Source organism: Belonocnema kinseyi, chromosome 5, assembly GCF_010883055.1.
Source record: "Belonocnema kinseyi isolate 2016_QV_RU_SX_M_011 chromosome 5, B_treatae_v1, whole genome shotgun sequence".
NCBI lineage: Eukaryota > Metazoa > Arthropoda > Insecta > Hymenoptera > Cynipidae > Belonocnema > Belonocnema kinseyi.
The window spans coordinates 145,388,295-145,399,449 of NC_046661.1; the positions used below are offsets into that span (position 1 = coordinate 145,388,295).

General features: G+C 29.8%; 2 protein-coding genes across 2 annotated transcripts in view; one reads left to right on the forward strand and one right to left on the reverse strand.

The window, feature by feature from the left end:
* LOC117172968 overlaps positions 1-1,590 on the forward strand; it is an 11,693-nt gene extending 10,103 nt beyond the window's left edge. The window contains exon 3 of the mRNA XM_033361296.1: positions 1,110-1,590. Within this exon, the coding sequence (XP_033217187.1) occupies positions 1,110-1,390 (281 nt within the window). The 3' untranslated portion in view covers positions 1,391-1,590. The remainder of the gene's footprint in view (positions 1-1,109) is intronic.
* Positions 1,591-7,776: 6,186 nt separating this feature from the next.
* The window catches only part of LOC117172521 (ubiquitin-protein ligase E3A), a 63,113-nt gene continuing 59,734 nt past the window's right edge, over positions 7,777-11,155 (reverse strand). The window contains exon 12 of the mRNA XM_033360541.1: positions 7,777-10,504. Within this exon, the coding sequence (XP_033216432.1) occupies positions 10,384-10,504 (121 nt within the window). The 3' untranslated portion in view covers positions 7,777-10,383. The remainder of the gene's footprint in view (positions 10,505-11,155) is intronic.

Consider the following 11,155-nt stretch of genomic DNA (forward strand, 5'->3'; position numbering starts at 1 on the left):
TTTGTAAAAAAGTATCTTTTTCGTTTGGAAATTCGACCATTTGATTGTAAAAATTCATCCTTTTTTGTTGAAAATTCAACTATTTGATTAAAAATTCTTATCATTTGATTGAAAATTCAATTAGTTGGTTAAAATATCAACTATTTTGTAAAAAAGAAACCTTTTTCGTTTGGAAATTCCACCAATTGGTTGAAAATTCATTTTTGTATGTTAAAAATTCAGCTATTCGATTAAAAATTTGTCTTTTTTCATTGAAAATTCTACTATTTGGTTAAAAATTGAGCTATTTTGTAAAAAAGTAACCTTTTTGTTTGGAAATTCAACTATTTGATTAAAAATTCAACTATTTTGTTAAAAGCATTCTTTTTCGCTTGGAAATTCCACCTATTGGTTGAAAACTCATTTTTGTATGTTGAGAATTCACCTATTTGATCAAAAATGCGTCTCTTTTCATTGAAAATTCTACTATTTGATTAAAAATTCAGTTATTTTGTAAAAAAGTGACATTTTTTGTTTGAAAATTCCATCGATTGGTTGAAAATTCATCTTTGTATGCTAAAAATGCAGCTATTTCATTAAGAATTCGTCTCTTTTGCTTGAAAGTTCAACTATTTAATTCTAAATGCAACTCTCTGTTCTTAAATTAACCCCGAAGAATATCTTTATAAAAAATAGTGTTTAAATAAAAATAAAAAAGTCCTGAAATTGTTTCAACCTGAAAATAAAAAAAATTAAAATTTAAGAAATTTAAATTAGACTAAATATGCAAATTAAAAATCCTATTTAACGTCCAATAATCAAATTGATGCAAACTCCTGTTAAAAACAAAACCACAACCAAAAAACAAAAACAAAAATCCTATTGTAATCTGAAAAAATTTGGAAAAAAAAAATCATTTTCGGACAAAATTAAAAAAAAAAAGAGGAAAGAAAAATGAGAAGGCAGCCAATCACACCCCCTTCCTTCTTTTTTATTTTCATCATCATCAAATTACAATAAAATAACATAAAATAAAAAAATTAATCGGATAAATTGGATTCTTGTTTGTTTTTTTTTTTTTTTTTTTTTTAACAGAAGTTTGCATCAATGAAAAAATGATTATTTTTCAGCTGAAATAATAATCACTCGAGAGTGTCTGAGCTCGGTTCGAGGCTTCCGGACCGATATGCCTGCAGATCGATACGAAGGTTGTCGTGCTGCCGCCAAAGACGTTAGACTCGGTCATTACGTGAACAACAGTATTCACGAGCTCGATATCCATCGAGATTATTACGACGAAGTCAATTGGTGTTTCTGTTACTTCCGTAACAGATGCAACGGAGCTACCGGATTATCCATTTCCGGAATTCTCCTCTCGACGATCGCGATTTTCTGGTATTTCACTACGTGAAGAAAAAAAAACGACTGCAAAACATATTCTAAAACGCTTCTTGCAACCTTCATTCATACTCTTCGGCGTATGTAAATAATTGTACAAACGAGATATTTTACTGCCCATTTCAATTTTAAATACAATTGAAAAATAGCTTGTGTCAAAAAAAAAAGCAGGGTGGCTGCTGGAACGAATTTTTTTTTTTTTTAACTGAGAAATAACCATTTTTTTCTACCTGGAATTTTACACTTTAAAACAAAAAATTTTGTTCAATCACTTGAAATAATTTGAAATAAATTCCATTTCAACTTTTTTTAATGTTTTGAAAACTTTTTCAATTATGTAATTTTAAAATTTCGGTTTAGGTCTTCACTTTTAAGCGTTGACTTTCAAATAAAAGAATTTTGAATTCGGTTTTGATAAGTTGAAAATTTAACACATTCGAAATTGATTTTTTTTTTGTTTGAAAAACGTTTTAAGTTTATCAACTTTGAGTCTTCAAAATTAAACCATTACATTTTTTGTAAATCCTCAAATTGGTAGATTTATTATTAAGTACTTTTATTCCAATTTAGTTTATATACAAATTTTGTTTGAGTCTAAAATATTACATATTTAACTGATTAGATTTGAAATTGACAAAAAAAAACTTTTAATATTTAGCAATATTAAAAAAAAAACATCCTTTGAAATCAGAAATTATAAATCATATATTAAAAAATAAACAATTTGAAACTGATCTGTTTGAAATAGAAAGCCTTCAATCGTTAAAATTTCCCGAAAGCTAAATTTAAAGATTTTGAAAGTAACAATTTTAATTTAAAACTAAAAGTTTTCAAAAAAATGTTAACAAAATATAGATTTTTGAAGATTTCGAAATAAAATTTGGAATCTTTTTAACGATTTTGAAAGCGTTTGAGATAGTAAATAAATTTTCTTAAGATTTTTAGGAAATTTAAAATAATTTTTTTAATTGTGCAGAATTAAAAAAAAATGTTTAATAATTTTAAAAGCTATTTAGAAGTTTTAGAATTTTATGCAGATTTTTTTTAATTTTATTAAAATTTGGAGATATTTAAAAAGATTTCTAGAATTTATGGGAAAATTTAAAAAGATTTTTTTTAAAATGAATTCTGAGCGATAAATTGTTAAATATTTCAAAACAAAAACACATTTATTTAAAGAAATAGCAATTAAACAATTATTAATTTAGAAAAGTTCCAGTGAATTTAAAATTTAAGAGTTTGGGAAAGATTAAAAAATAATTTAAAACTTGCAGATTTCAGATTTCTTTGAAAAATGTAGATTTTATAACGATTTTGGAAAAAATCCATAAGATTTTTAAGCATTTTGAAAGGTTTCAGGACAATACAAAAATATTTGTAAGATTTATGGTAAAAATGCAAGTGATTTTTTATTTAAAAAAATGAATTCTGAGAGAAAATTTAAAAAGATAATCAAAACTTTCTAAATGATTTTTTTAAAAGTTCGTAGAAGTTGAGGAATTTAAAAAACAAAAATTTATAACTTTCTAAAAACATAATATGAATAACTACATCTGGTAAAGGATTTTAGAAAAAAAAAATAATTTTACAAAGATTTTATTTTCTTCTAAGGAAAATTCGTAATTATTATTATTATTATTATTTTTTTTTTTTGAAAAAATTAAGTTTAAGAGAATATTGAAAAAAGACTTCAAAACTAAAACAAATTATGATAAATAAATAGTTACTGAACAATTATTAATTTAGAAAAGGTTGCAGTAAGTTTAAAATTGAGAACTCTTGAAAATATTTAAAAATAATTTAAATATTGTAAAGATTTCAAATTTTTTTGAAGAATGTAGATTTTTTAAATTCTGAAAAAAATTAAAAAGATTTTCAAGTATTTTGAAACTTTTCAAAATAGTAAAAACAGATTTAGAATTTTATAAAGATTAATTTTTTTTAAATTTGAAATATTTTTAAAGACGTTTAGAAGCTTTAGCAGTTTTGAAACGATTCAAAAATAATTTGTCAAAATTTCAAATTATTTTTTGAAATGTAAATATTTTTAAGAATTTGCAAAAAATTCGAAAGATTTTTTATTTAAAAAAAAATTCTAAGAGAAAATTGACACAGATTAGAAAAAAATCTAAACGAATTTTTAAAAGTTCGAAAAAGAATGTAAAAGATTGTAGAGGTAAATTTTTTAGAAATTTTAGAAGTTCTAAGATTTAATTAAAATTTTGAATTATTTAAAAGGATTTATAGAAACTTTAGAAGTTTTGAAACGATTTAAAAATAATTTCAAAATTAGACTTCAACTTTTTTGAAATAATGTAGATTTTTTATGATTTTGGAAAAAAATTCAGAAGATTTTCAAGTATTTTAAAAGTTTTCAGAACAGTACAAAAAGTTTCTCAAGATTTATGGGAAAATTTCAAATGATTTTGTATTTTAAAAAAGTAATTCTAGAAGAAAATTGAAAAATAGAATTTTATTTATTTTACAGGATTTACAAAAATGTTAAGAAAACTTTAGATAATCAGAAGATTTTCTTAAGATTCCTGAGAAAATTTTTATTTTTTTTTTTAAATTAAGTTGAAGAAAATATTCAAAAAGATTTCAAAACAAAAACAAATTTCGTTGAAGAAAAAACAATTCAACAATTATTAATTTAGAAAAAGTTCCAGCAAGTTTAAGAAAAGTTTTGAAAAGATTCAAAAAAATTTTTTATTAGATTCCTAGGAAAATGGAAAATAATTTTCTACTTTTACAAAAAGAATCTGCAAGTTTTTAAGGCGATTTGTTTAATTTTTGCAGAATTAGGAAAAAAAAACTTAAGAAAAATGCAAATAATTTTTTTCCTGCAAAATGGAGATTTTTGAAGATTCTAAAACAAAATTTTTGAAGCTTTTTAAGGATTTTGAAACAATTAATAATTTATAATTACTTTATGTTCCTAATTTATTTTTTTTTGTAGTTTAAAGTCCTTTAGATTAAAACTTTTAAATAAAAAATTTATTTAGCTTTTCTATTTTAAGTTTAAAATTAAAAAGAGTTCCAATTTGAATGCTTTTTAATTTAAAGGTGAGTTATTTAAATTTAAAATAAAAATTTTTTTAGCGTCAATAGATCAAATCGTTTAATTTCAGTGATCGTGCAAAATTTTTGAGAACTGAGAATTTATTTCCTCAATTAAAACGGCCACCCTGAGTGAGGCAAAACGAGGAAATTTTTATTTTATTTTCTTGGCATTGCCTCACTAAAATCCATTCCTTCAGATAAAAAAAATCCGTCCACCGTAGAAACTTAGAAGATAATTTAATTTTATATTTTTACCTTTTTGTGTCTTTGTGCACAAAGTTATAAAAAATGTTTGAAAAAGATCTGATTTCTTTTTAGTATATTTTATCCGTCCAAAGTAGAAAATATTCGTGCTGGGCCGTAAATTATTTATGAAGAATTCAATAATTATTGAAAATCATCAAACTTCATAATTATTAATCAAAAAACTTCATTTTTTAATATAAAAAATTGTAGTTTTCTATGCTTGTCATGAAATTTTTGATGAATTTCTTTGCGCCCAACTCTGAATAATTAAATTTTATACTCTTTTTTTCTACGCTCGCGTTTTTTAAACGCACTTAGACTAAGTTTGAATAATCTTAAAATAAGTAATATTTAATTGGAAAAGAAGAAAGTGCCTTTTGATAGATCTTTATTGTCACGCGACTAAGATAAACTCGGAGTGCGTCTTTTTAGAAAAGTCGCTAATTACAAATCTTTATACAAATTTGCCTTGATTGATTATCGAGAATGATTGTAGCGTAAAACGAAACTGAATAAAAAAAAAACAGTAGCACAAAGATAAATTATTTTTGCTCTCCGCTTTCAATTTTCCAGTTTCCTTAGAAAATTTCCTCTAGCGTATAAGTTTAGTGTCTCCTGTTTTTTTTTAGTGTCTCCTGTTTTTTTAGTGTCTCCTGTTTTTCTAGTGTCTCCTGTTTTTTTAGTGTCTCCTGTTTTTCTAGTGTCTCCTGTTTTCGTTTATATTATCTCTCTCATATCGATACCTCCGTGTTAAAATTTTATGCGGAATACTCTAAAACTCTAACATTGGTTGTCCAAAAGAACCACTCGGTTTTCGAGATGGCTCCTCATTTTTATTACACATTATACCCGGCCAAGTATATTATTTTGAATCATTTTCAATTCACTTGGAATTCTTTTTAATTGATTAGATGTTTTAATACTCTGGTTTAGTATATTATATTGAATAATTTTAAATTCTCATTGAAATTCTTTGAATTCCTTTAAATCCAATGACTGCAAAATGCATCATGCAAAGACTTCAAAAGAAATCCGAAGCATTGAAGGAATTGAGGTATCTCAAGAAATTTAAAGTATTTAAATGTATCGAATTTAAAGAATTTGAGTAATTCAGAAGAAAAAAAAACAAGTATTTCATAGAATTTAATGAATTCATGAATCTCAGAGCATTGAAAGAATTCATGGAATTCAGAAAATTTAGGGAATTGAGGTATTTAAAGAATTTGGGGAATTTCGTGACTTTCAAGAATTTAGTGAATTTAACAAATTTGGTCAATTTTAAGAATTCGGTCAATTTAGAGCATTTCAGAAATTTAAAAAAAAATGCAGAGAAATCAAGGATATCAGGGAATTTAAGTAGTTCAGAGAATTCCAGGAATTTAACAAAATTAAGTGAATTAAGAGAAATTGAGCGAATTCAGAAGAATTTAGCATAATCAGAGAATTCAAAGAATTGAATGAATTCAGATTGTGAATTTAATTAAATTGAGTGAATTCGGAAGAATTCAGAGAATTTCCGAAACTCAAAAAATTCAGGGAATGTAAAGAATTTACAGAATATTGGCAAATTTAAAGTGAAAAATTCAAAAGATTTCAAAGAATTTAAAATAATTTAGAGGAATTCAAAATTAATCCATTAAATCCTAAATATTAGGGTGGGCCACAAAATCAACATTTTTTAAAATCGAAAGTGCATAGTGTTAAAAATACGCTATACTCTATAATAAATAAAAATTTCTAACGAATTAAGGTCAAAAATGTTAATTTTTGAATTTAAAAAAAATGTTTCTTCAGGGTACAAAAATTACAGTAATGTTGTTTACGTACAATTTTTGCCTTTAAATGTTAATAAAACATTAGAATTAAAAACAAATGTATAACTTTGTTTTAAGTTACAATTTTTTGAAAATAAGCAGAAATTACATTTTTTAAGATCCAGTTCATTTTTATTTAATAAATTGTTTTGAGGCCTAAGTATGTTATAGACTGCTTCTCCAGTTTGAACCTGAGACATTTAATAAATATTACCTTTTTTCAAACAAAAAATTACTAAGAATTAATTGAATCTTAAAAAATGCTAACTCAAAGATTAATTAAGTAATTAAAATATTTCCCCTCAATATTTATCCTTTGTACTCTCTCTATCTCTCTCTATCTCCTCCGATGATTCCTCTACTCCCAATTTCCTACCTCATCATTCCCCTTACTTTACCCTTCTACCACTATTCCTTCCTCTACTTTCAATCACTTTTTCGAATAATTTCCACCATTTCTTCTTTGTATACCTACCACCACTTTCCTTTATTTACTTTCCACCACTTGTCCTTTATCTCCTTTACCCCATTTTTCGTTCCTCTACTTTCCACCACTATTCCTTCCTCTACGTTCAATCACTTATTCACATAGTTTCTACCACTTCTCCTTCCAATAGTGTCCACCACTTTTCCTTCCTCTACTTTCTATCACTTATTCATACAGTTTCCACCAATTCTTCTTCCAATAATTTCCTCCACTTTTACTTACTCTCCTTTCCGCCACTTCTCCTTCCTCTACTTTTCACCACTTCTCCTTTCTCTACTTTCCATCATTTCTCCCTCTAATATTCACCAATCTCCTTCCTCTACTTTCCACCACTATTCCTTCCTCTACGTTCAACCACTTATTCATATAGTTTCTACCACTTCTCCTTCCAATAGTTTCCACCAGGTTTCCTTCCTCTACTTTCAACCACTTATTCATATACTTTCCACCAATTCTCCTTTCAATCATTTCCACCACTTTTACTTTCTCTACTTTCCACCAGTTCTCCTTTGTACATTTACCACCACTTCCCCTTCCTCTACTTTTCACCACTTCTCCTTCCTCTACTATCTATCACTTCTCTTTTCTATACATTCCACCAATTCTCTTTCCTCTACTTCTTCCTCTACTGTTTACCAATTCTCCTTCATCTACTTCCTTCTATACTTTCCACTACTTCTCCTTCCTCTAGTTTCGACCACTTCTTCCTCTACTGTCCACTAATTGTCCTTTCTCAGGTTTCTGTCACTTCTTCCTCTACTGTCCACCAAATTCTCCTTCCTCTACTTCTCCTTCGTCTAGTATCTACCACTTCTTCATCTACTCTTTTCTATACTTTCCACCACTTCTCCCTCTACTTATCACCACTATTCCTTCATCTACTTTCTACCACTTTTCCTTCTTCCATTTTTAATCACTTTTTCTCATACTTCCTCCACTTTCTACCACATCTCCTTCCTCTAGTTTTGACCACTTCTACTTTTGACCACCTCACCTTTCACTACTTTCCACTACTTCTCTTTCATCTTCTTCTCCTTCCTATACATTCCACTACTTCTTCTAATACTTTCTGTCACTTCGTCGTGTACTTAAAAACAACTTTTCCTTTCTCTACTGTGAATCACTTCTTCATATTCATTCCACCATTCTCCTTCCTCTAATTTCCACCACTTCTCCTTTATCTAATGTTCACCAATCTCCTTCCTCTACTTTCCACCACTATTCCTTCCTCTACGTTCGACCATTTATTCATATAGTTTCTACCACTTCTCCTTCCAATAGTGTCCACCATTTTTCCTTCCTCTACTTTCAATCACTTATTCATATACTTTCCACCAATTCTGCTTCCAATAATTTTCTCCACTTTTACTTTACTTTACACCACTTCTCCTTCCTCTACTTTTCACCACTTCTCCTTTCTCGACTTTCCATCACTTCTGCTTCTAATATTCACCAATCTTCTTCCCCTACTTTCCACCACTATTCCTTCCTCTACGTTCAACCATTTATTCATATAGTTTCTACCACTTCTCCTTCCAATAGTTTCTACCACTTTTCCTTCCAATCATTTCCACCAGTTTAACTTTCTCTACTTTCCACCAGTTCTCCTTTGTATATCTACCACCACTTCTCCTTCCTCTACTATCTATCACTTCTCCTTTCTATACATTCCACCAATTCTCCTTCCTCTACTTCTTCTTCTAATATCTACCACTTCTTCCTCTACTGTTTACCAATTCTCCTTCATCTACTTCTTTCTATACTTTTCACCACTTCTTCATTCTATACTTCTTCCCATTCTCCTTCCTCTACTTCCGACCACTTCCTCTACTGTCCACCAATTCTCCTTCCTCTACTTCTCCTTCCTCTAGTTTCTACCACTTCCTCTTCTACCATTCTCCCTCATATACTCCTATCTATACTTCCCACCACTTCTCCCTCTACTTTTCACCACTTCTGCTTTCTCTACTTTCCACCACTTCTCCTTCTTCTAGTTTCGACCACTTCTTCCTCTACTGTCCACTAATTGTCCTTTCTCTAGTTTCTGTTACTTCTTCCTCTACTGTCCACCAAATTCTGCTTCCTCTACTTCTCCTTCGTCTAGTATCTACCACTTCTTCATCTACTCTTTTCTATACTTTCCACCACTTCTCCCTCTACTTATCACCACTTCTCCTTCCTCTACTTTCCACCACTTCTCCTTCCTCTACCTTTCAGCACTTCTCCTTCCTCTACTTTTCACCAATTCTCCTTCCTCTACTATCTATCACTTCTCCTTTCTATACATTCCACCAATTCTCCTTCCTCTAAGATCTACCACTTCTTCCTGTACTGTTTACCAATTCTCCTTCATCTACTTCTTTCTATACTCAACACCACTTCTCTCTATTTTTCATCACTTCTTCTTTCTCTACTTTCTATCAATTCTCCTTCCTCTAGTTCCGACGACTTCCTCTAATGTCCACCAGTTCTCCTTCCTCTACTTCTCCTTCCTCTAGTTTCTACCACTTCCTCCTCTACCATTCTCCTTCATATACTCCTTTCTATACTTCCCACCACTTCTCCCTCTACTTATCACCACTTCTCCTTCCTCTACTTTCCGCCACTTCTCCTCCCTCTACTTCTCCTTTCTATAATTCTCACCACTTTTCCTTCTTCTACTGCGAACCTCTAAAAGCGAGAGGCCAATTGAAAAAACAGAGTGATTCTTTTAGACAACCAAGACCGAGTTTTCGCGTTGTAGAGACAAATTTTAAAATGAGTTTGAGCTGTTTTTAAGACAGAGGTATCGATATGCATTCTCAGATTGGCGCGCCGTCGCTCTCCATCAATCGGCACAATTTGATTTGAGCTTCGGTCTCGTTAATATATTTTACGACGTTTTTTTTTTTTCTTTTTATCACCTACGTTTACAATCTACATCGACAGCTCACTCGGCATTCTCCATTCTCTCTCACATCACAGTCACTCAGCTCTTGTGTCTTTGGGGTCTCGGTTATTATAACTCTTCTTCACGTTCTCAGTCTCGTCTTCCTTAAAAAATCTTAGAAACGCACTCGCCTTTGAAAAATTCTCGTCAAAGAAAAAGTAAAAGAAAAAAAAAAGCAAGAATCGGTCTAAAGTCCACGATTCTCGAAAGAAAAAAAGAAAGAGACAAAAAGAAAAGAAAAAAAGAATCTGGACTGATTTGTATTTTGTACACTGTTTAAGCTTAACTCTCGAGAGGATTTGCTCCCTCAAAAAATCACTCTCAAGTCTCGAGCTCTCCATCACTGATTCGGTAAGCGTCCCTCCTCCTTTTACGAGTCCCGAATTCGCGTAAAAGTTCCAGCTTCGAAATAAATAGGGGAGGGAGTTTGGATGTGTCGGGATTTTCCCTCGAGACAAAACTCCGATTCACAGCATGCCAAAGCCTTTTGAGTAGTTTATCGCCTTGAGGAGTCTGTCCTGCAGTTTCTCTATCGTGCTGTAATCCGGAAGTAGCAGCACATTGAAACAAGTGTGTGCTATCGGCAACCTGAAAATTATCACTCTAATTACGGCCATGTGTCGAGTTGGTCACGTGACCAGATTCCTACCTTAGCGCCACTTTTCTTTTTTGTTATTTCCCAACTTATTTTCACAGGAAGCGCCACACTGAGTTGAAAATTTGGGATACTAAATAAGAAGCACTAAGAAAGGTGAATCCAATCCTAAAATTTAACAATGATGAAAAAAGATTGTTTACAAAAAAAAACTTTTCATAATTAAAAAATTTTTTTGACATGAGCCACCTTTCTTAGGCCTTCTTATCTATTATTCCAAAATTTTAACTCGATGTGGTGCTACACGTGAAAATTAATTGAGAAATAAAAAATTATCGGTAAGGTAGGAAACTGGTCACGTGACCCACTCATTACATGGCCTTAAGGGCATGTGACACAGCTAAATACCTATATTACCGACCTCACTTTTTCCGTTCACTGAATGTTTTTTTGAACCTAAGAACTTTTTTTGTAAATAAAATATCGAGCTGAAAATTTGGAAGATTTATACGGGTACAATAAAGTACGTTTAGGTACTGCAATTTGGTAGGAACTTCACTGAAAATTATTTCATCTTTTTTCTGAACCTCGACATTTTTTGAACGTTCCAACTTTTTTTATACATAAAATATCGGTCTCAAACT